General features: G+C 45.1%; 1 protein-coding gene and 1 long non-coding RNA gene across 6 annotated transcripts in view; both read left to right on the forward strand.

Annotated features, from left to right (window-relative positions):
• Positions 1-3,196, forward strand: part of IFT22 (intraflagellar transport 22) — an 11,282-nt gene extending 8,086 nt beyond the window's left edge. For 2 of the 5 annotated variants that reach the window (XM_006155668.1, XM_006155667.1), the window contains exons 2-5: positions 482-558; positions 661-750; positions 1,023-1,225; positions 1,942-2,537. In XM_006155668.1, the coding sequence (XP_006155730.1) occupies positions 482-558; positions 661-750; positions 1,023-1,225; positions 1,942-2,090 (519 nt within the window). In that variant the 3' untranslated portion in view covers positions 2,091-2,537. Of the gene's footprint in view, positions 1-481; positions 559-660; positions 751-1,022; positions 1,226-1,941; positions 2,538-2,680 lie in introns of those variants that run through there. The other 3 variants (XR_335593.3, XM_006155669.3, XM_006155670.1) reach the window with 3 other exon arrangements.
• Positions 3,197-14,154: 10,958 nt separating this feature from the next.
• The window catches only part of LOC102474985 (uncharacterized), a 20,473-nt gene continuing 9,854 nt past the window's right edge, over positions 14,155-24,773 (forward strand). The window contains exons 1-2 of the long non-coding RNA XR_335594.2: positions 14,155-14,230; positions 16,821-17,312. This is a non-coding gene — a long non-coding RNA (uncharacterized LOC102474985). The remainder of the gene's footprint in view (positions 14,231-16,820; positions 17,313-24,773) is intronic.

Here is a 24,773-nt window from a genome sequence, read left to right on the forward strand (position 1 = left end):
GCCCTATGCGAGATTGTGGCATACCTAGCCTGAAGTTCCCAGGCCTAGGACTCAGCTCTGACCTTGATCCTCTGTGTGACCTTGAAGAACTCCTGTCCCCTCTCTGAGCCCCACTGGCTTCATGTACTTAACAGACTGTGATTTTGCGAGGATGTGGAAAGGAACAAGCAGGAGAGAGACACACACTATAAAGATTTGTTTCTGTTCTCAGATAAGTTATCTGAGAGCCAGCCAGGGAAATCAGTGTGGGGGAAGTCACCCAGCAGCACAGCCAGCACTAGAACTGTATGCCCCCTGGGTCCTGGACCAGGCTGTGCCCTCCCTGCAGCGAGGTCCCATCCAGAGACACTCTCTGACCTGGTGATCTCAGGCTAGCATTGGCCTGTATTCCATCACACCTAGTTCCAGGCCAGCTACTGCAGCCTCTCTTATGGGTGACTTTTCTGTTCTTTAGCAAAGACTCATTTGCTCTATTTCACAGAGTGGAAAAACTGTTTTGGCCAACTTTCTGACCGAATCTTCTGACATCACTGAATACAACCCAACCCAGGGAGTGAGGTGAGCCCTGACAGCCATCACCCACCTCCTACTTTTTGGTGATGTTGGCATTCTAAAAGAATAATGTTTCCTAACTGTAAGGGCTGCTGTTGTTATTTTTAGGATCCTGGAATTTGAGAACCCACATGTTACCAGCAACAACAAAGGCACGGGGTGTGAATTCGAGCTATGGGACTGTGGCGGTGATGCAAAGTATGTTTCCTTTAAAGGAGGTCTGCTTCATCCAATGATTTGAAAATCAGCTGTCTGCCAGACACTGTGGAGTTGGGTCCAATGTGTTTCCCAGCATGTATGAGGGGTTTGAGAAATTATTTGGTGACATGCATTGCTTTATAAACTTGAATGAATGGATTAGGATACAATTAGAAGTCACCAACTAATAATTAACACTAAGACATTCTTTCTCAAGTGCACGGAGACCAGAATGACCCATTGTCCATTCTGGCCCCTCTTCTGCCTCATAGGTTCGAGTCCTGCTGGCCTGCTCTGATGAAGGATGCACATGGAGTGGTGATCATCTTCAATGCTGACATCCCCAGCCACTTGAAAGAAATTGAAATGTGGTATTCCTGCTTTGTCCAGCAGCAGTTCTTACAGGATACTCAGTGTCTCTTAATTGCACATCATAAACCAGGCTCTGGAGGTGATAAAGGGAGCCTGTCTTTGTGTAAGTAGATGAATTTCTCTTTCTTTTGTCTTGACCATTTGGGGAACTTATGTATTGCTTAAATCTTTGGAATCAGCCAGTACGTGCAGTTCTTGGGCACCTACTATGTCCGAGGCATTTGTTCTCACCATGTAAATCAGAATTGCCAGGTTGGAAGATCCATCGTATCAGGTTGGAAGACCCATTGTATCATCCAAGCAAGTATATAGACTTAGAAGCAGGCAGACATGAAGAGGGAGGGATCTGGATTTAGCCATTCATTGGTATTGTTGGGGCTTTCCTGACAGGCCTTTACTCAGGAAAATTCTCCAGTTGGCACATGAACCACACATTTCAGTGACCCTGGAAAACAACTCAGAAAATATTCAGAAACAAAATGAGAGAGAGAGAGAGAATCTCTTCCTTTCTGCTTGAAGAACAAAGAAGTCCCGAGAGCAGCTTGTAAAGTTTCTATCGTATCTCTAGGTGCCAGTGTGGTGAAACCCTTCTCTGTATGGTTGTGTCAAGTGAGACATAACTTTATTTTTCAATTTTATTGGATCATTGGAAAAGTCATGACATGTTTTTCTGTTTTCCTATGCAAAAATGCACAATGACTTCTGATGACCCAATGGAAAGTTAAACAAATTGGCTTCTAGAAGTGTCAGGTCATTTGGAGCTAGAAAGGGCCTCTAATAAAAGATCATGCCTAATTAACTTTATTTTTCTTTTTCAAGCGCCACCCTTGAACAAGCTGAAGCTGGTGCACTCAAACCTTGAGGATGACCCTGAGGAGATCCGGATGGAATTCATAAAGTATTTAAAAAGCATAATCAACTCAGTTTCTGAGAGCAGAGACAGGGAGGAGATGTCAATTATCACCTAACCACCTTCACTTCCCAGATGAAATCAGCTTCCTTCCCAGTGCTGATCTGAAATCAGCCAGCTGCCGTTTTCTTCCCCTATAGCTGTAGAAGACATTTTCCTTCTCTGCTGGAAGGTACCAGTCAGCCAGGGAGTTGACTTGTTCCATCCATTCTCTGCCCTAAGTTTGGTTGAGAAAGTCCTGTCGTTGAATTGTGATTCCCTGACTTAGACTTTCCCAAAGAGCTTGAAAATTGAGGGCTTTTTTCCTCACTCACATATGTGAAGTTATAAAAATTGTGGAATTGTAACTATCATAGCCCAATGATACAACAAAGTTTAATCCATGGAGATCAATCTATTGATTTGAATGTGATTTCATTCCTGATTCACTCAACAAATACTGACTGATTGAGTATCTCCTATGTGTGAGGCACTGTTCCAGCTGAATAAAACAGGCCTTCTGCCCTCATGGGGCTTCCATTTTTTTTCTAAATAACACCAGAATACAAAACTTAAATACTATGTCTCAGATATGGGAGGGGGGAATAATAATTGCAGAGTCTTCATTTTCCATAACTGGCCTAAATTGCATATTTTCCCACCCCCCAGGTAATGAGGAGACCAGGCCTACTTAACAATGCCAAATGAAGGTACAGTTGATCCTATTCATGGATTTTGTGCTGGGGAATTTGCCTACTCCCTAAAATTTATTTGTAACCCCCAAATCAATACTTGTGGCACTTTCTCAGTTATTTCCAGATATGCACAGAATGGCAAAAAAAATCCCACTGAATCACCTGACATGTGGCCAGCTGAGGTCAAACAAGGGACACTCTGCCTTCTTGTTTCAGCTCTTACACTGTGAACAGGTGTCTTTGTTATGGTCTACCTAGTGCCACCTTTTCATATTTTTTGTGCTTTTCTTTTCTCCACTGTTTAAAATAACCCCAAGTATAGTGCTGAAGTACTGCTAGTGTTTCTAAGTGCAAGGAGGCTGTGACATGCCTTGTAAAGAAACTACATGTGCAAGAGAAGCTTCTTTTGGAACCAACTGTTAGCGTAATGGCTATGTCGCTGGACTCCCACGTAGTCGACCATGGTTCGTGTCCCGGACCCGGTGGCTTAAAACTCAAGCCGGGCACGTGTGCGTGCGTGCCCAAGATCCCGAGAGGAGAATGGAGGAGAAGGGATTGCGGCGTGACCATCTCCCCTAGGGGGTGATTTCTCGCTTTCTGTCTCTCTGTCTCTCTCTGTCTGTCTGGTGAGCACATGCGCCCTATAGCGAAAACCTCTCCAAAAAACAAATAAAAAAAAGAGAGAAGCTTCCTTCAGGCTTCAAAAAGGAATATACAGACCCAGCTACAGTGGCACATACTGCAGAGATGTTGCACTGTGCAGGCTAGGACCACATGGGAGGCCAGGGTTTGATTCTCATCCAACCTAAAGGCCCGGCATGTGGCACGCACTTGTAATCCCAGAAACTTGGGAGGCTGAGGCAGAAGGATTGGAACATAGCAAGACCCTGTTTAAAAAGAAAAGAAACATATAAGACAAGTTGGGGATTGATCAGCTGATGAAAATGTTATGACAGGCTCACAGGAACCTAACTCTGTATTTTCCTAGAAACAGTGTTCAGTTTTCATTAATTCATGTTTTGGTGACTTTGTAGAACATGACTACTGCAGATACCAAGAATCAACTCTCTCCATCTCTTGCAATTTAAAGCCTTTTGGGCTAGTTCATTCTGTGAGATATTTAATAATTCAAAGTTATAGTCTTCTCATCTGCTTTCGCTTTAAGATGATGTCACGGTGTCTAGAAGGTATGTCTTTTTGGGTACTATGGGAAGCAGCTGTCCCAAGGGCAGGTCCTCTGATTCCTCTTGACTTCTATGGAGATGTTCCAGGCCAGCCTACTGGCCATGTCCCACAAAGGCCAGGACTAAGAGGCTCATGGCATAGGCTCTCCACGCATTCTCAAACCAGGAGTTCCGCAGGCTGACTTGGCCCAATCCTGACTGGGTCTTGACCATCTACTGAAAGTCAGCTGTGTCCTCCATCCAGTCTCAGGTTTTTTTGTCTCTTTATGGCAGAATCACTTTATTCCTTGCCAGAGCTGGACTGTGGCAGGCCAATCCATTCTCAAATATGCAGCTTATTTGAGAGAAAAACATGATTTTCAAAGGCATCAAGGATGTAGCAAGTGAGTATTTTCAATATATTATTCCTTTTATAATAAAAAGAAATGCATTGCTGGGACCAGTAGATGGCATAGTGGTTACGTTGCTGGACCCCCCACATAGTTGACCTCAGTTTGAGTCCCAGGCCCAGCGGCTTAAACTCACACCAGGCACATGTACATGTGTGCCCAAAATCCGAGAGGAGAATGAAGGAGAAGGGATAGCCATGTAGCTACACCCCCTGGGGGGAAGGGTGATTTCTCACTTTCTGTCTCTCTCTCTGTCTCTGTGTCTCCAGTGAGCGCATGGGCCCTATAGCAAAAATCTCTCTCTCAAAAAAAGAAAGAAATGCATTGCTATCTTCCATGTAACCTAAAAGGAGGTTAACCTGATCACCTAGGATCTTTTTATTTTAATAATACTGCTGTCCTGCTTCTAATTGTGATAAAACATATGTAACATAAAATTTGCCATGTTAACCATTTTTTAATTGTACAATTTAGTACTGTTAAACATTTACATTGTTGTGCAATTATGCGTCTCCAGAACTATTTTATCACCCCATGCTGTAACCCCACGCCTATTAAACACTAACTCCTCATTTTCTCTTCCCCCAGCCCCTGGCAGCCACAATTCTATTGATACTTTCTGTTCCTAAGAGGACCTCTAGGTCCCTCTTATAAGAGGAATCATACAGTATTTGTTGTTTTGTGACTGGCTCATTTCACTTAGAAATGATAACTTCGAGCCAGCAGGTGGTATGATGGTAAAGGTGCTAGACTCCCACATGGCCTACCGTGGTTTGAGTCCTAGATCTTGCAGCTTGAAAATCACTCCAAGGCATGTGTGTGTGTGTGCATGCCCAAAATCCCTAAAGGAGAATGGAGGAAAAGGGATTATGGCATAGCCCTCCTACTTGGGAGGTGATTTCTTACTTTCCCCCTCGCTATTTCTCTCTAGCAAGCACGTGTGCCCTGTGGCAAAAACCTAAAAAACATAAATAAATAATATAAATGATGAATTTAAGGTTCATGCATGTGTCAGAATGTCCTTTCATTTTAAGACTAAATAATATCCCTTTGTACACATGGAGTACATTTTGTTCATCCGTTCATCTGCCAATGGACATGCTGCTAAGAACACTGGTATACAGGTCACCCAGGATATTTTTGAAGAATGTTAGCATTTAACCTCTATTTTACATTTACTTAGATGTCTTTGATATCAGGGCACCACAACTAATTGGAAGGTAGAGTATATACATAACTTCTAATTGTTTTTCATGATCTCAGGGGAATTTCATTCTTAATTATTGCTTTATGTAATATATGTAAATACAATGTTACAGTGTCATAATACCTAATTTGTTAAAAAAAAAAAAATGTTCAAAAGATAGCCGGGAGCTGTGCCATGTGTCTGTAGTCCCATCTACTCAAGGGACTGAAGCAGGCAGGTAGGAGGATCATAAATTCAAGGCCAGTCTGGGCAACATAACAAGACCCTATTAAAAAAAAAAATTAAAAATCCTACAAGATTGAATGTTGAGAATAACCAAAGATGGTAAGTTTATAATTTATTGCATGAGCAAGTTTACTTTCATAATTTTAGGAATTATTCTATTCATAATTTTCATGTTTATAAGTTTTTAACATAGCAGCCTAATGTACATTAAATTTATCGAAATTTAGAGGTAGATCTTTTCAGAAGAAAGTCAGAGAAATACAGAAGCACTTAAGAGAGATGAATAAACATGCTAGGGTAGGAGGCAGTAAGTGGCGTGGTGGTTAAGGCACTAGACTCCCACATGTCCAACTGCATTTAAAGTCACAGACCCAGCAGATTGATAATCATTCCACTATGTGTGCATGCATGCCCAAAATCCCAGGAAAAGAATGAAGAGATTGTGGCTGACCATCCTCCTGGGGGGTTATTTCTCACTTTCTCTCTGTCTTTCTCTGGTGAACACACATACATGCCCTATGATAAAAACCTAAAAAGATTTTTTTAAAGCTAGGGTGCTTCGTACTTTAACAGTGAGGAATGCTGAAATGTAGATAAATGGGCTGTGTGAGAACATTTTTTTGTAGACAGTGATGATTCTCTGGAAATTTAGCTTACACTACATTCAATTCTTAGTAAACTGATCTATTAGCCACAAGTACTATTTTTTTTTTAAGAGAGATTTTTGATATGTGGCATGTGCACTCACTGGAGAGACAGAAAGTGAAAAATCATCCCCCAGGGGGAATGGCCATGCCACAATCCCTTCCCCTCTATTCTCTCCAGATTTTGGACACATGCACACATGCCCAGCATGAGTTTCAAGCTGCTGGGTCTGAGACTTGAACTGTGGTCACTTACGTGGCAGTCCAGTGACATAACCATTGCACCATCTGCTGGACCCCACAAGTACTTTTTTTTTTTAGAGGTTTTTGCTATAGGGTGCATGCACTTACCAGAAAGACAGAGAGAGACAGAGAGACAGAAAGTGAGAAATCACCTCCCCGGGGGATGGCCACGCCGCAATCCCTTCTCCTCCATTCTCCTCTCAGTATCTTGGGCAAGCGCACATATGCACCCCGCATGAGTTTAAGCCACCATATCCGGGACTTGAACCACAGTTGACTACATGGGAGTTCAGTGACATAGCCATTACACCAACTCCTGGTCCCAATTTAATGCTTTTTAATAATCTACTTTCTGAAAAAGTTTACTTATTTCTTCCATGAGAAAAAGAGACATGCCAGATCACATGCACATATGTGCTCAGGGAGGTCTCAGGACATGAACCCAGAACCTTTTCCATGTAGGTCCAGTGTGTTACCACTTTCCCACAAACTGGACCCTAGAAGAAGTGACTGTGATCTAACTTTCAGTAATTATCCAAGAACCCAACATAAGAACTAACCTAGCTTTCACATTACTGGCCAGAGTACATACAACCTTTTAAGTCTTGGTTTTTTGTTTTTGTTTTTTTTCTTTTGGGGGGGGGTGAGTGGGTAGACTTTTGCTGTAGGGCACATGCGCTCACCAGAAAGACAGACAGAAAGTGAGAAATCATCCCTCCTCCCCAGGGGGGATGGCCATGCTTCAATCCCTTCTCCATTCTCCTCTCGGTATCTTGGACATATATACACACATGCCCGGCGTGAGTTTAAGCCACCGGGTCTGGACTTGAACCGTGGTTTACTGTATGGGAGTCCAGCGACATAGCCATTATGCCAACTGCTGGTCCCAAAACCTTTTAAGTCTTTGAGTGGGGAAAAATGCTTCAAATTTTAATAGACTCCACATGCACAGGTTACAAAACAGCTTTCAATGGAGTTTCCTTGTCTTCCCCATCCCTCAGACCCCACCCTTCCCTTCTGTATTCCCTTACAAACAATCTGTTCACATACAGATGTGTTTTATTAGTAGAAATGGCAGCAACCAGCAGATGGCTTTGTAGCTGAGGCACTGGGTCCCACATAGTCAACTGCATGGTTCAAATTCTGGGCCTGGTGACTTGGAAGACATGTTGGGTGCATATGTGTGTGTGCCCAAAATCCTGGGAAGAGGATGGAGGAGAAGAGATTGCAATGTGGCTATCCCTGTAACTTTTTACTCTTTCTCTCTCTCTCCTTCTGTCTGTGTCTTTCTCTGGCAAATGCACACACCCAATAGCAAAAACTAAAGAAAAGAAATGGCAACAGCCTATTGACACTTTTCTATAACTTGCTTTTTTTTAACTTATTTTTTTCTGGTGATTCATGTCACTACATACAGAGCTGCCCTGTTTTTTTTGTTTGTTGTTTTTAGTGAATTTTTTTTACAGCTTGTATAATATCCCACATAGGGGCCAATAGGTAACGTGGTGGTTAAGGATGTTGGATTCCCACATGGCCAACCACAGTTGATTGTCATTGTCATTATTTTATTTTACTTTTTTGAAGTTGACCAGAGAGAGACAGAGAGAGAGAAGGAAAGTGAGAAAGCAAGCTGCCAGATCTGGGACTCAGAACAGTAGTCAGTCATGTGGGAGTCCAACACCTTAACCACCATGCCACCACCATGCCACCTGCCAGCCCCAGTAAAATAATTCTGAAAAAAAAATCCCAGATAAACATTTATATTGTAATTTTATATATAGTTTGATATTTTAATAACTATTTACATTGAAATATGTCATTAGACATTCTAACTAAAAATTATTTGGGATATATTTAAAAGTGGAATTTTAGCGAAATAGTTTAAATAATCAGACCTTTCAAAGGAAAACTAAATTAAGATTGCTGGTCATGGCATCCTATAATAGTTCTATCATTTCACAAAACCATTTTATGTTACATACTGAACAACAAAAAAATTGTTTTTGTTATGGAGTCGATGTTAAGGAAGAGGGAAAAGGAAAGATAGCAAGGTGTTTTGGGCAGGCTTTTTTGGTAATGTGATCCTCTTGCACCAGCCTCCCAATCAGCTAGGGTTATAAGTGCATGCAGTTGTGACCAGTGTGTTCAGATTGGCTCTGGAATCACAGGATCCCATGCAACTTCCAGCCTCCCAAACGGTGGCGCTACTGGACCACCACAGCTGGGCCTAAACAAAGCAATGTTTGTTCATACTCGCATAAGATTGAGATAAGATTACCATCTGTATTGCAGAAGTCACGATGGCACAGCATGTGGAAGTCACAGAAGCATTCAACAGCCTAGAAATATGGGAACTCAGCAGTTCAGCATGGCACAAATGAGTGAGGGAAATTGTGGGTAAATGGGGATGAGTCAGTGTGTGAGTCTGTGAGTAAGCGGGGGAATGAGTGTATGTGTGAGAGAGAGAGACATGAGGGGAGTGGTGGTGAGGATGAGGAGCCAGGTGGTGAAGAGCCTCTCAGGCCAGGCCAAGAATTTGGAGCTCATTTTACAGGCATTTTTGTGCCACTAAAGGATTTTCACTTCAGATTAATGTGGTCAGATCCCCATTGTAGAAAAAACCCTGACAGCAGTATGGAGGCCGTATTGGGAGAAGGTCAGAGCAGGGGCTTAGGGGAGAGACTGCTCTAGTCCCGGTAAGTCAAAGGGAGGAGAAAGGAATTTATGAGTGGAGAATGGAGGAGTCACAGATTCTCCTCTGTGTCTCACTTAATGGTGATGCTGTCTTCATTTCCTAAAGCTGCTATGAAAAATTATACATCTGGTGGCTTAAAACAACAGAAGTTTGGAGCCAGCAGGTGGTGTGGTAGTTAAGGCTCTGGACACTCCCACGTGGCTGACCACCGTTCAAGTCTTGAACCAGGTGGCTTGTCACTTTCCTGCCAGGGACCTGCTTAGCAGAACACATTTTTCCGAGTTGGGGAAGGCAAGAGAATGGGGGAAGAGGAAATGGAATATAAAGCCAGTTGTTTTTGTATGTAAATTGTTTGAAGATGTGAAAATAACTGGCTCCATGTAATTTCTCTTATCTTTTTGGGGCAAAATCTGATAAACACTTGTAGTTTTTTTTAGCCTGATAGGGTCCTGCAGTATCGGGTATCACGTATCAGCAACAACAGGAAGATAACTAGTAACAACAGGCAGAAAGCACTTTCATATTAAATGCTCTCAATAGCCATTGCTAGAGTAGCTCACTGAAGCACATTTCCACATGCATCTAAAGGTCACATGTTTTCTCAGATTGCCGCTCTCTACACTCTCCCTCTCTGTCTGGACAAATGAAGATAAATGAATGAATAAATAAAATTAAAACAAATAACCACTTAAAAAAAAAAAAAAACCAGAAGTTTATTTTCTCCCACTTTTGGAGGCTAGAAGTCTGAATTTAGTATCACGGAGCCAAAATCAAGGAGTCATCAGCCTCCTCCCCCAGGCTCTAGGGCAGAATCTGGTTCTTGCCCCTTCCAGTTTCTGGTGGCTACCATCATCCCTTGGTTTATGACTGCATCATTCCAGTCCTTAAGGCCAGCATCTTCAAGCCCTTGCCTTCTCTGCTTCTCTTGGATAAGAATATTCATAGTTGTATTTAGGGCCCATCAAGATAGTCTGTGAGTAAGCGGGGAAATGAGTGTATGTGTCAGGGATAATCTCCCCATCTAAAGATCACTATTCATATCTACAAAGACCTTCGCCAAATAAAGTAACTTTCACAGTTTCCAAGGAACAGGACCTGAAATCCTGAGAGCCACTATTCAGCCTACCACATTCACTGAGGCCTTAATGCAGAAGGAGCAGGTGTGGGTTGGAAGATGACTAGTCCAAGATGACTCAGCAAATTAAGGAAAGGGACAGGACTGGACTCCATATCTTTGCCCCTTCTACAGTATCACAGTAACTTGGCAGGTGATCCCACAAGTGAACCATGGCTGAGTGTCACCTGAGACTCAAACTAGTCCAGCAACAACAGGACAAATGAGATATTTAACCACCTTTGAAGGAAGTCACTCAGAAGATGGTTTACGAGTATATTACAGATAGAACTAGCATCGTCTTTTTCTTTTTATAGGTTTTTGCCATCATAAGGCACATGATCTCACATCATCATTCCTCATGAGAGATGCTTTCTCTTCTCCCTCTCCCTCTCTCTAGCAAGTGCATGCACTCTAGAAAATAAATAAATAAACCATCAAACTCACCAGGGAGAGACAGTGAAGGGGAAAGTGAGAAATCACCCCCCAGGGGGAATGGCCATGCTGCAATCCCTTCTCCTCCATTCCCCTCTTGGGATTTTTGGGCATGCACATACATGTGCCCAGCATGATTTCCAAGCCACCAGGTCTGTGACTCAAACCGTGGTCAGCCATGTGGGAGTCCAGCACCTTAATGACCATTGCCACCTGCTGGTCCTTATATCTTATTTCTTTGAATCAATCAAATGATCACAAAGGATTCTGAAGGTTTACGCCTTGTAAAGAAAACTATGACTCACTATGACTCACATTGTAACTTGAATGTCTGAATCTCAGAATTGTTCAGGCAAATCTTCTGGCTGGAGACCTTTTTTTGTTTGCTTGTTTCATTTATTCATTCCTGAGAGAGAGGTACCGTTGTTGTCAACACTCTCACCACACTACAATTCTACCTCCAGCCTCCTACCTAGCCAGGAGCATGGGTGCATGTGGACATGTCTAGGTCAACCCCCAATCCACACTTGGGCCTCCCATATAGCTTCAGTATCACAGAGTGACACCCTACTGCCTATGCCACCATAGCTGGGCCTCCTGGCAGTCGTCATACTCTGTGGGACAGCAGAAAGTAATGATATATAATGATAGCCATAAGGTAGGCTAAACTGCTACAAACAAAAAACCAGTACCCCTGATACTCAATGAAAAGGCAACTGGGTTTGTACCACTTAAGAAAATTACTCTAAATCATGGCTCTTCTAGAGCTGGACCTCAGGACCAGCTATAGTGGTGCAGGCAGTAGAGTACCACTGTGATACTAGAGCCATATGGAAGTCCTGCATTCAGACCCTGGATAAACCTGAACACGCTGGGCATGCTGCAATCCTGGCTAGCTGGAAGGCTAGGAGGAGGACTGCAGCATAGCAAGATTTTGTCAAGGGCAACGCGTGTGCTCTATCTCAAATAAATATACTTCCAAAGGGCCTGCTTTTTTTTTTTGGCAGTAAAAGTGGCCTGGTGGTCAAGGCAGCCTGAACCGACATGGCCAACTTCACAGCTGAGTCTTGCACTCAGCAGATTGAGAAATACACCTTTTACTTTGGGTGTCTCAAATCCTGGAAGGACGGAGAAATAAAGGGATTATGGCATGATCACTCCTCATGAGAGATGCTTTCTCCTCTCCCTCTCCCTGTCTCTCTAGCAAGTGCATGCACTTTCTAGAGTGCATGCAATAAACCATCAAACAAATGAAAAATGAAAAAAAAAAAAAAAAAAAAAGATCCTGACTTCAGTTTCTTCCCCAGTTGTTGAGAATTACATGAATACCCCAACTTGGCTGATGTTTTCTCAACAAATGTACTCTTTTCTTGGGCAAGAAATAAATTATTCCATGTTTTAAGGACCAGAATCAAAGAAATTAAATAAATGACAAGGGAGGAAACTCTGCTTTTAAATATTAAGAATGGATTACATATTTTTGATATGACTTCTAAACTAGTTTATCAGTTAAATAATTCTCTACATTTATGATATGGACTATTCTTGCTACCAAAGTTAAAAGCCAATGGAAATGTTGTTCCTGCCAACTATTCTTACTTCAAAAGGAAAGTTCTTGGTGCTTTGATGTGAGCAACACATCATTTATCTTTCTGCACTTTACAGTTCATTCTTATCTAGGCTTTTTGATAAGCCTTAAATATACCTCCTGTCTCTAAAGCCTCGATGCAGATTTACTTTTTGGGTCAGGTGTAATTATAGATCTTAGACATCCAAGGTGTTATGTGAAATAAAAATAACCCACCTCTTGGGGCCTGTGGTGTGGTAGTTAAGGCACTGGACTCCCACATGGTCAACCACAGTTCAAGCCCTGAACCCAGTAGCTTAAAAAAAATCACATTGTAAAAATTTATGTAGGGGGCCAGCAGGTGGTGTGGTGGTTGAGAGTGCTGGGTTTCCACATGACTGACCACAGTTCAAGACCTGGTGGCTTGCTTTCTCACTTTCCTCTCTCTTGCTCTGTTCCTCTCTGGTCAAATTAAATAAGTAAAGCTAAAATTAAAAAATCTCTAGAAATAAAAAAAATTTATGTGGATGCCCAAAAATAACAAGAGGAGAATGGAGGAGAAAGGATCCTCCCACACCTTTCCCTTAGGTGATTTCTCATTTTCCTCTTGTTTCTCCCTGTCTTTCTCCCACAAGCGCACGTGCCAATGGCAACAACTTTCAAAATAATAACAATAATAACTCACCTCTTTTACATTTATAGTCTTGCAGAGGTTTGTGATAAGTACTTTTTCATAACCATCTTTTCTTCTGTGTGACTTCAAAAAGTCAAACACATCTAATTAACCATACCATGCCATAAAATATTTTGTTCAGAGAAATAAATTTTTTTAAAGATTTTTATCAGAGTAAATGAGGAACTTGGTTTCTATTCATAACCTACTTCAGGTATTTTTCAAGAATATGTTTTGCAACTCCAACTGTTAAAAGCGAGAAGTCGAGCTCTGCGTTTTAAAAAATAAACGTGCCAATAGTATTAAAGTGTCAGTTGTAAATAAAGAATAATCTGTTGTAAATATGACTCTTTTATGTGAAAAGTGGGAGACAGTAGGTGAGGTCATATATACACAGCAGCCAAGAAGTGTTACTTGATTCTATTAGCCTTTGCAGCGCTGTACATGGACAGGTTACTTTGGTGGCAGCTTGGAGCACAAACTTAAGAGGAAGACCGGGAGTAGATTAGTGGGCACGTAAATGCTCCACCTAGGAGATGAAGAGTGGAACACAGCACTGAGAGTTTGCATTAAGACAATGGAAACAATGGAACATATTCGTAAATATTTAGGAGGCAAAACTTGTATCTGAGTGAACAAGTAGGGAAAAGGTTTATCCCCTAACCTTGGCGTGCCTGGAGTGTCGCAGGTGGGGTGGGGGTGGCCGGTAATCAGTGACTACAGTTCCCATAGGCCTTGGGGGGCAGCGCTACTTGCATTTCCCAGAAGGCTGTGCGATACGTGCATTGGCCTGAGCGGACGTGAGCTTTAACATTGTTCTGTAACCAGATTTCCCATTCTTCCCTTATCTGTCCCTTTCCTCTGACTCCGGCTCCGTTGTGACGCTCCTGGGCCTCCGGGATCCAAATAGTCCCAAGACTTGCCTTCTTGACAACTCGACAGTACCGTTTTGGCGCCGTGCGACCAAACATAGCGTCTGTCTGGAGCCTTCTGGGTAATGTAGTTCGGCCTGCCCATGGCCACGAGTCGGGTCGAATTGCTGGGGCTCCTCGGACCTCAGAACTCTCTGTCAGATGGCGGGGATGCGAGGACAGGCTGTTCAGTAGCCGCCGAGGTGGGAAGGAGGATTCCGCGCATTCTGGCCACCGGTAGGCCCAGACCTCCAAGGCACCCGACACACCCGCCCGAACCCCGCCCCCCCCCCCCGCCTCTCAAGCGGCCGGTCTCTATGATAGCCGCTGAGACCTCTGGGATTTGTAGTTGGGCGGGAGTCGGGCCCGCGCCTGCAGTGCAGCGGCCGTTAGCGCTCGCGCTACCCGCTACTGCCAGTCAAAGACCCGCACCGCGGTCAGGGCGAGCTCTGGGATCCGTAGCCCAACCCGGATCACCCTCGGACAGCGAGGATTTCCTAGCGTTTCAGAGAACTTGTCCCACGTCATCTCACTCTCCGATGCAAGTTGGAGGCGAAAGAGGCCAGCTTCGGAACCGGCGATGAAAGGGCCGCCCAGGAGAGGCGGGGTCTCCGCGTCGCTCCGCCTCCGTGCCTGCCAGGACTCGTCCCCTCCTCACCTGGGCGTAGGTCTGCTTCCTACCAAGGCTCTCTGAGAATGTATTTAGTTGGAGTTTGGCTCAGAGTCACACTGTGGGTGTTCGTGATCGGAGGGAATCCACAGAATGAAGGCTTTTAAAATTATTATTCGTTTTTGCTATAGAAACTTGTGCTCCTTTCTCGCTGGAGAGAGACAGAGAGGGAAATTGAGAAATCACCCTCCAGGGGGATGACCATGCAGAAATCCATTCTCCTTTCGGCCTTTTGAGCAAAAATCTCAAAAAGCGCACGTGCCCAGCATGTTTTTCAAGCTACCAGGTTGGGGCTTCAGCCCCTTAGTAGGACATATTGGGTTTAATACGTTAACTACCATGCCACTGGCTTGTCCCAGGGCTTAGGTGTCCAGCTCTCTTCTGTTAGAGAAGGATGAACTCAGGCCAGAGCGCCAATGGTTTGCCCTAAATTGTGCATCCAGGGCAGTCGTCTGCACTGCCCTGCAGGCGCAGCCCGACTCCCGCCCAACTACAATTCCCATGCCTTTATTTTCAGCACAAAACACAGCCTGGTTCAGAACAGGCCTCAATCTTTCATGGGTTGTCATTTCACTCTAAGGATAAAGAGCTGAGATACTTCAGCCAAGTTACAAGATTTTTTTAACACTTTAAAAAATAATTATTTAATTTTATTTATCGATTCATTTATTTTTTAATTTGACCAGAGAGAGACAGAAAGAGAGGGGGAAAGGGAGAAAGCAAGCCACCAGGTCTGGGACTCAAACCGTGGTCAGCCATGTGGGAATGTCCAGCGGGTTAACCACCACACCACCTGCTGGTCCCTTTTTAAACATTTTTAGATAGAAGTAGACCTATAGATGAAAAGACAGGCAAATATATTTATTCCGATCATAATTCCAATAACTAACAGATTTGTTTTAAATGAAGGACATGTGAATGAACACTGGTTGGAGTACTATTGTTTAAATTTCTTAATAAGAAATGCTTTTGGGAGGGCAGCTGATAGTTTGGAGGTTAAGGCGGCTGGATCCCACATGGCCAACTAAATGGTTTGAATCCCAGACCTGGCACCTTAAAAAACATGCCAGGTGTGTGTGCATACATGCCCCAAATCCTGATAGGAACTAGAAGAGAAAGGATTACAGTGTGGCCATTCCCCTGGCGGGTTGCTTTCTCACTTTCTCTCTCTCTCTCTCTCCTCTTTCTCTATTTCCAGGGAGTCTATGCACCCTATATCAAAATCTTTTAGGTTATACTTTAAAAAGGAAAAAAAAAATCCTTAGAAATACTGCAGATTGTATGGGTGGAATATCTGATACTTGCTTCAGAAATAGCCAGTGTGATTGGGGAGGAGGAGAAGGGCAATGAAAGGAAATTGGTCAGGTACATTGTTGGAGCTGGCTATGGTACAGGGGATCACTAAAACTATTTTCTTTACTATTATGTAGGTTCAAATTATTTTAAAGTGTAATTTTAATCTTTACCTGCTAGAAATATATACTGAGTTGTTTGTCGGGGGGAAAAAACAGAAAAGCATGATGTCTGATTTTTTTTTCTTAATAACACACACACACACACACAAATTATGGGGCATAAAACAAACAAGAATGGCAGAAGTAGACCATTACTGAAGCCGAGTGGTGGAGATTGGAGAATTCAGTATATTATTACATTCTCTCTAGTGGAATTGAGGATTTCCATGATCAGGAGTTTTTTAATTTTAAAAAAATGTATTTTATTATACCAAATGTCCAAACTCTGTGGCAGAAGCTGAAGGACTGCTTGGCGGAGAAGTAGAGAGTAACGTTGGATACCAGAAGCTGCATGGTAATGGGGTCAGGGACCGGCAGGTTTCGGGAGGAAATGATTAACAGGCATAAGAATACATGTGAACAAGCAGAGTAAGTTATGGAATGGTGTAACACAGCAGCGTGAAAAATGTCAGCAGCTCAGTATATAATCCCCCCTCCAAAAGAAAACCTAGTATAACTATCATTGAATGTGCACAACATAATGTAATGTCTAATGCACATAAATAAATGCACCAACACCCTTGATTTAATTACTATGCACTGAGTACATGCTTTGAAAAGCCATACTATACCCATGTATGATTACATATAAACCAAAGATCACAATTTTAAAAAAATAATAAGTGTATTTTATGTGTTTCAGGAACTTTACAAGGAAAAACGGAACTCATAAGGAATTTCTCTGAAATGTAACCCTCCCTTGGCAAGAGTGAGCCTCCGTGGGGACATCTCTAGGGAAGAGTGACTGCAGCAATGAGAGGGGTATGTCAGTGGCCCCCCAGGTCTCTTGGAAGCAGGACAGAATTGTGATGGTGAAGGTGGAGAAAGAGGACTGTTAGTGGGAGAAAGAGGCCTGCTGACCAGGAATCGCCCACCCAGCCGGCTGCAGTCCATCAGCACTTCAGCCAGTCATACAGCAGGTGGCTCTGTCCCAGGAGTTTGCTCTGCCACAGAAGCTGGAGCTGGGGAGGCAGAGCAAGGAGCCCATTATGGAGCTAATGGCACTGGAGCAGTTCTGACCACTCTGCCCAAGGAGCAAGCATGCCTGGAGCTGGGAGCACCCCTGGGCAGAGGAAGGGGTGAAATTTGTCTGCAGGTGGGAAAGAAAAACTTCATGAATGAAGCAAGACAGCAGGTAAGAGAAGGGAGAACTGATTTGTGAAACAAGGTTGGCCCTCCAAAGAAAACTAACTCCAACCCAAGTTGGGCCCAACACAGCCTGTTCCTCTTAGATCTTCTCTTTTAGTTTTGGGGTATAAATTAGATATTGGATAATTCCCTAGGGGTTCTCCACCTTGGGTTTCATTCTTACATAGAAAATACGTTTTTTTTCTTCTTTTTTGGGAGGGGCAGAGGTTTTTGCTATAGGGTGCGTGTTCTCGCCAGAAAGACAGAGAGACAGAAAGCTAGAAATCACCCCTCAGGGGCGATGGCCACACAGCAATCCCTTCTCCTCCATTCTACTTGTGCATGCATGCACATGTGCCCAGTGTGAGTAGAAGCCACTGGGTCCGGGACTCGAACTGCAGTTGACTCCATGTGAGTCCAGCGACATAGCCATTACACCATCTGCTGGTCCTGTAGAAAATACTTTTTAAAAAAAATCATTATTTAAGCCGTTTTGTTTTAAACATTCATATGTGTAAGCTACACAGGTGACATTCTTTCCTTATTACCAAAGGGTACATGCACATGCCAGAGAGAGAGGGAGAGAGGAAGAGAGAGAGCACCTTTCAGTAGGGCATGGTCACACAGTCCTTTTTCCTTTATCCCTCTATCCTGTCAGGATTTGGGGCATGCAGCTTATTTTCCAAGCTGCCAAGATCAAGACTTGACCTGTGGTCAGACATGTGGGATCTGGCTCCCGTAACCACTGTACTATGGGACCAACCCAAACCACTCCATTTTTTAACTATTCTCTATAGAAACAAAAGCACAGATTTTCTTTTCTCCATAACAATTAAGTGCAGGTTTCATATTTCTCTCTGAGTTCCACATTCCTGGAGCTCCTTATCCATTACCTGTTTTTAAAAATGTATTTATTTATTTCTTCCATGGGCAAAAATAGGGTCTCAGTGTCACAATCTACCCCACATCTGAACCAGCCCTGGGTCTGAGCTGAAACCGAGTGTGAACAGCAGACTAACATAAAGCCTCCAGACCCCATAGAGAGTGAAAACCCTCTGCTCAGTTGTCCCACGGGTGCCTCAGCCACAGCTGTGTGGCCTTCATTCCCTGTGCACAATGTCAGTTTTTTGTTTGGTTTTTATTTACAGTGTGGTAGCTTTTTAGCCAAGCCATGCCCCATGGCATGGTTCAAGACCTTCGTGGATGATGACATCATCTCTCTCCCTGTTAAACCCTTTACTCGGGATTTGAAGAGAGCCCTGTCAGATATCAAGCCACTTTGGGGGTTTGTGGAACAGGGGCTCTCCAGGGAAAGGCAGGGGGCTTGAGAGTCAAAAGGACAGACCGACAAGGCGTCTGTTCCAACCCAAGATTGGGAGGGAGAGGGAGAGGGCTATGCTTCTGTGTCTTCCTCAGGAATCATTGCATTGCTGTTTCTGTTTGCTGGGAATTCTCAGGGCTCAGTATCTTCCTCCATAATGGGACCATAAACACTCATTACTAAGCCAAATAAACACTCGGTGGGTTTCTGTTTTATATTAGCAGTCCCCGCTGATCCTTGCATGAGATGGGGAACCAAGATTTGACTCCATGAATCTGGACCTTTCTATGTAGGCCTGCATCAGGGGGCCATCACACTCCTCTCTGGACTGTGCTTGGACACCAAACTACCACACCAAAATAATCGACACATGGGACAACTTAAGTCTCTGTGGCTGCTGGAGTCCACATGACATGCAAGTGGGGAGGTTAGAGGTGGATGGCAACCTGGTGCCCACAGAATGGAGGGATAGGTTGTCAAAGCATTCAAATGCTTCTGGGCTGGTCAGTAAGCAGTTGCTGCTCTGTGCCCGGAGTGCCCGGCCAGCCCCCTTGGCCACCCCTCAGGACCATTTCAAGGGCCAGCATCTGACGGTTATCCCCTACTCACCACAGGAGGTCTCTGAGCCCTTGCTCTGACCATGAGACCAACATGTTCTATTGGTCAGCGTTTGGGCCCTGCCAATTGTTAAAGGCCTTTGATATCCTTGACCGCAAGCCCTCACTGCCCATATGCATACCACAGTGAAATGAGCCCCAGAACCAACTGCATTCAGGTCCAGGCTCCACCATGGACCAGCTGTGCAGTCTTGAACCTTGGGGAAGTCCTTTAGTTTTACTGAGCCTCAGTTTTCTCATCTATAAGCATCAGATAAAATAAGAGATGAAAAAGTACTTTGTAAACTGTAAAAGGTTAACATAGACAAGTTGTTTTTTCCATTATTTATGTGTATGGGTTCCTGGACCATGGCCTCAACCCAGCTTTCGAAATCACCCCTCAGGGGCGATGGCCACACAGCAATCCCTTCTCCTCCATTCTACTTGTGCATGCATGCACATGTGCCCAGTGTGAGTAGAAGCCACTGGGTCCGGGACTCGAACTGCAGTTGACTCCATGTGAGTCCAGCGACATAGCCATTACACCATCTGCTGGTCCTGTAGAAAATACTTTTAAAAAAAGATCATTATTTAAGCCATTTTGTTTTAAACATTCATATGTGTAAGCTACACAGGTGACATTCTTTCCTTATTACCAAAGGGTACATGCACATGCCAGAGAGAGAGGGAGAGAGGAAGAGAGAGAGCACCTTTCAGTAGGGCATGGTCACACAGTCCTTTTTCCTTTATCCCTCTATCCTGTCAGGATTTGGGGCATGCAGCTTATTTTCCAAGCTGCCAAGATCAAGACTTGACCTGTGGTCAGACATGTGGGATCTGGCTCCCGTAACCACTGTACTATGGGACCAACCCAAACCACTCCATTTTTTAACTATTCTCTATAGAAACAAAAGCACAGATTTTCTTTTCTCCATAACAATTAAGTGCAGGTTTCATATTTCTCTCTGAGTTCCACATTCCTGGAGCTCCTTATCCATTACCTGTTTTTAAAAATGTATTTATTTATTTCTTCCATGGGCAAAAATAGGGTCTCAGTGTCACAATCTACCCCACATCTGAACCAGCCCTGGGTCTGAGCTGAAACCGAGTGTGAACAGCAGACTAACATAAAGCCTCCAGACCCCATAGAGAGTGAAAACCCTCTGCTCAGTTGTCCCACGGGTGCCTCAGCCACAGCTGTGTGGCCTTCATTCCCTGTGCACAATGTCAGTTTTTTGTTTGGTTTTTATTTACAGTGTGGTAGCTTTTTAGCCAAGCCATGCCCCATGGCATGGTTCAAGACCTTCGTGGATGATGACATCATCTCTCTCCCTGTTAAACCCTTTACTCGGGATTTGAAGAGAGCCCTGTCAGATATCAAGCCACTTTGGGGGTTTGTGGAACAGGGGCTCTCCAGGGAAAGGCAGGGGGCTTGAGAGTCAAAAGGACAGACCGACAAGGCGTCTGTTCCAACCCAAGATTGGGAGGGAGAGGGAGAGGGCTATGCTTCTGTGTCTTCCTCAGGAATCATTGCATTGCTGTTTCTGTTTGCTGGGAATTCTCAGGGCTCAGTATCTTCCTCCATAATGGGACCATAAACACTCATTACTAAGCCAAATAAACACTCGGTGGGTTTCTGTTTTATATTAGCAGTCCCCGCTGATCCTTGCATGAGATGGGGAACCAAGATTTGACTCCATGAATCTGGACCTTTCTATGTAGGCCTGCATCAGGGGGCCATCACACTCCTCTCTGGACTGTGCTTGGACACCAAACTACCACACCAAAATAATTGACACATGGGACAACTTAAGTCTCTGTGGCTGCTGGAGTCCACATGACATGCAAGTGGGGAGGTTAGAGGTGGATGGCAACCTGGTGCCCACAGAATGGAGGGATAGGTTGTCAAAGCATTCAAATGCTTCTGGGCTGGTCAGTAAGCAGTTGCTGCTCTGTGCCCGGAGTGCCCGGCCAGCCCCCTTGGCCACCCCTCAGGACCATTTCAAGGGCCAGCATCTGACGGTTATCCCCTACTCACCACAGGAGGTCTCTGAGCCCTTGCTCTGACCATGAGACCAACATGTTCTATTGGTCAGCGTTTGGGCCCTGCCAATTGTTAAAGGCCTTTGATATCCTTGACCGCAAGCCCTCACTGCCCATATGCATACCACAGTGAAACGAGCCCCAGAACCAACTGCATTCAGGTCCAGGCTCCACCATGGACCAGCTGTGCAGTCTTGAACCTTGGGGAAGTCCTTTAGTTTTACTGAGCCTCAGTTTTCTCATCTATAAGCATCAGATAAAATAAGAGATGAAAAAGTACTTTGTAAACTGTAAAAGGTTAACATAGACAAGTTGTTTTTTCCATTATTATTTATGTGTATGGGTTCCTGGACCATGGCCTCAACCCAGCTTTCCTCCCTCTCCTCCCCTCACTCCTCCTTTACCCATTCTGCAGGTCCCTCAGGTCTCCGTCCACTGCTGCAGGAAGGGTGCCTGCAGGCTCTGTGGCTGGCTCCCAACCCGCCCTCCAGCTGCCATCCCTGCCTCTACCCAGTGGGGATGCGCAGACTCCACCTATTGGAGGTCACTAACCTTTGCCCCTTTGGGCAGATCCCTTAGCCGCCTACTGACCACACCTTCCTCCTGTGTGACCAGGAGAGCTCAAATTATTCTTCCCAAACTCCTCACACTTTCCCTCCTGTTTCCCCACCTGCTGCCGCCATACCCCGCTCTTTCCTTGTTCTTTCCCCAGATTACACAATGATTTGAGGCCCAGCCGTGGCGATGCAGGTGGTAGGTAGGGTGCCACTGCACGATAGCGGAGCCATGTTGGGAAGGCCCTGTATTCAGACCCCTGGTTGACCTGAGCAGGCCAGCTGCACCCTTGACACTGGCTGGCTGGAGGATAGGGGGTGGGGTACAGTGGGGGAAATTGCAATGTGGTGAGACCCTGTCAGGGATGCTTCTCTGTCTCTCTCTCACAGGAAATAAATAAACAAGCTTAATAATAGTAATTTGAAGGCTTTTCCTTATTATAAAATTAATATATATATTCACTATAGAACATTTAGAAAATACAAATATGCCTAAAAAGAAAATTAAGGTAACTCATAATTTATTATTTATGTAATATTTTATAACTTGCTTTTTAAAAATATACCATCATTATTCCTCTACAGCCTCAGTTTTGGTTGTCACATAATATGCTATAGTTTATTTCATCGACCCTCTATGATAGGTATGGATTTTGTTTAGGTGGCCTTTTTGCACAGGAAACATATTGAAATTTTCTGTGTATGTTTTCTGGTGATGTTTCTGAGAATGAGGGGTTACCACCAACCAGGGACTCTCTGAAAGACCATCCCATGAGTGGCCTCAAGCAGACTGTCTAGGGAGGCTCTGCAGGCACCGTAGCTAGGAAACAGTGTTTCGACTGGCATCAGGGAGCGTCTCAAAGGGGAGACTGAGCAGCTCCCATGCCCAAGAGAAGGGTTTCACGCAGGCCAGAGGAAACCCAACCTGCAGGCCAGGTGAGGCCCTTGTTCCGAAACGTCATCCACACAGGAAATCCCATTGGTGTAGCACATGTGGCCACGGTCTCTGGGCAGCATCAGAGGGTCCACAGGGGAGAGAAGCCCTGTGAGTGTAAGGCCTTTGGTTCTGATGGACATTAGCTGACATTAAACAGTGGAGGCTCCCCATGAGAGAGAAGCCCTGAGAGAGAACAGGGAGTCTGGCAGTGCCTACCTGGTGCATTCCACCCTTGCCTGGGGAACAGAAGCTCAGGAGCCCTGGGATCTTGGGAGGCCTTGCACTGGGTCTGGGTTTATGACCCCTCGGAAAGCCCACATCCAGGAGCAACCCTGCCAGGCAGTAAACGTAGAGCTCCGTGGTCAGTTCCTCAGACAGCCTGTTTGGAGCCTGCAGAGATATTTCAGGCCACCCATAGGCTTCACCCACAGCACCAGGAGGGTCAGAAGTCAAGAGACACCAGAAATCATGAGCTGGAGCCTCAGAAAGAAGGCTGCTGAGTATCCCCTGAAGGCCAGACTAGTGGGAGGGTGACCCAGATGAGAGCCCTGTGCAGTGACTCTCAAAGGTTTCCTTCTAGGATTAGCGTGCTGGTGTAGCACCAGAGAACCATCCGGGCCCAGCCTGCAACCCTGCCAGGGGGCCATAGAGGCCTCTGGCTGAGGCGAAACTGTTGCTGGGAGCAGGGAGCATCATGAGAGGTGGCCGTGACTCAGCCATCGCAGCTCACTGAGCCCACCTTGTCAGGTACTAGGCAGCTCCCACCTTCAGGAGCCACAGCCCTGAGTGTCACTCCTTTCCCATGGACTGTGCCCAGCCAGTGCCACATGTTGGTCCACCCTGATGGAAAACAACTGACATGAGACTTGAGAGGTCCCAGTCCCAGGTCCTGGTGCTTCCCTAGCAGAGAAGTTCCACCTAGGAAACAGACTGGTGGAGCTGAGTGTGACCGGGTATTTTTTTGATGGGGGCTGCTGTGGGTTAGACATAGAAGCCAACCTTCGTTTCGAATGGCAGCAGGTGTAATGGGGAGGGCTCTGACCTAGATCTGCCTTCACTTGTTCTCACTGCAAGCAACTCTACTTTTCTTTCTTTCTTGACAGGCTCTAGTCATTGCAGTCCTCTGCTCCAAGCTCCCAGGTAGCTAGGATTCCAGGTCCACACTCACACTGGCTGTTCAGGTTCTAGGATCCAAACCCGGGCTTCCCACATGGCCCCACGCTTGCACAGTGGCACCCTACTCGTGCCACACAACTGGGCTCAGATAACTCTACCTCTGATCACATTTGAGACCTGCCTGAGCAGAGCTATGCTATGAGAGTCAGCAAGGCCAGCACGAACAGCCGGTGCCTGCCCTCTGCTCTGTCCTGCAGGAGGCTTCTCCCCTTCACCCAGAGCCTGGCCCTCACCGACTCTGGCTTTTACTCTGCCTCTGACACACAGGGCTCTGGGACTCGGTCTGAAAATACTCTGCTATCACCCAAACCGGGCATTCGGGCCCATCAGTGTAACGGTGTGTGAGGGTATACTTAGATGAAGGAAAGGTGAGCACAGGAGAAAAAGGCTGCCAGCCATGGACAGGAGAGGGGAGGCAAGGGGCACACAGGACATTGCAGAGAGGTTTGCAGCGAGCGTGTTCCTCGGGGAGCCTGGTCCCCAAACACAGGCCTGCCTTGCCTCGCTCTATAACTACCAGGTTTGCAAGGGCGCAGGGGCTGACCTGGCCTTCAGAACTCACAGGAGCCACTAGCCCAACCTTAGTGCCCTCTTAGGCCACTCTCCTGTCACTTTTTTTTTCCCAAAAGGTGCATGCACTCACCAGAGAGAGAGAAAATTCACTCCCTATGGGACACAGTCACACTACAATCCTGTCTCCATTTCGTCTATCAGGATTTGGGGCACACACACACACACACACACACACGTCTGGTATGTTTTCAAGCCACCCAGTCCAGGACTCAAACCGTGCAGCTGACCATGTGGGATCCAGCTGCGTCAACCACCAGGCCACCAGCTG

This window comes from Tupaia chinensis, unplaced genomic scaffold, assembly GCF_000334495.1.
Source record: "Tupaia chinensis unplaced genomic scaffold, TupChi_1.0 Scaffold000465_1, whole genome shotgun sequence".
Lineage (NCBI taxonomy): Eukaryota > Metazoa > Chordata > Mammalia > Scandentia > Tupaiidae > Tupaia > Tupaia belangeri.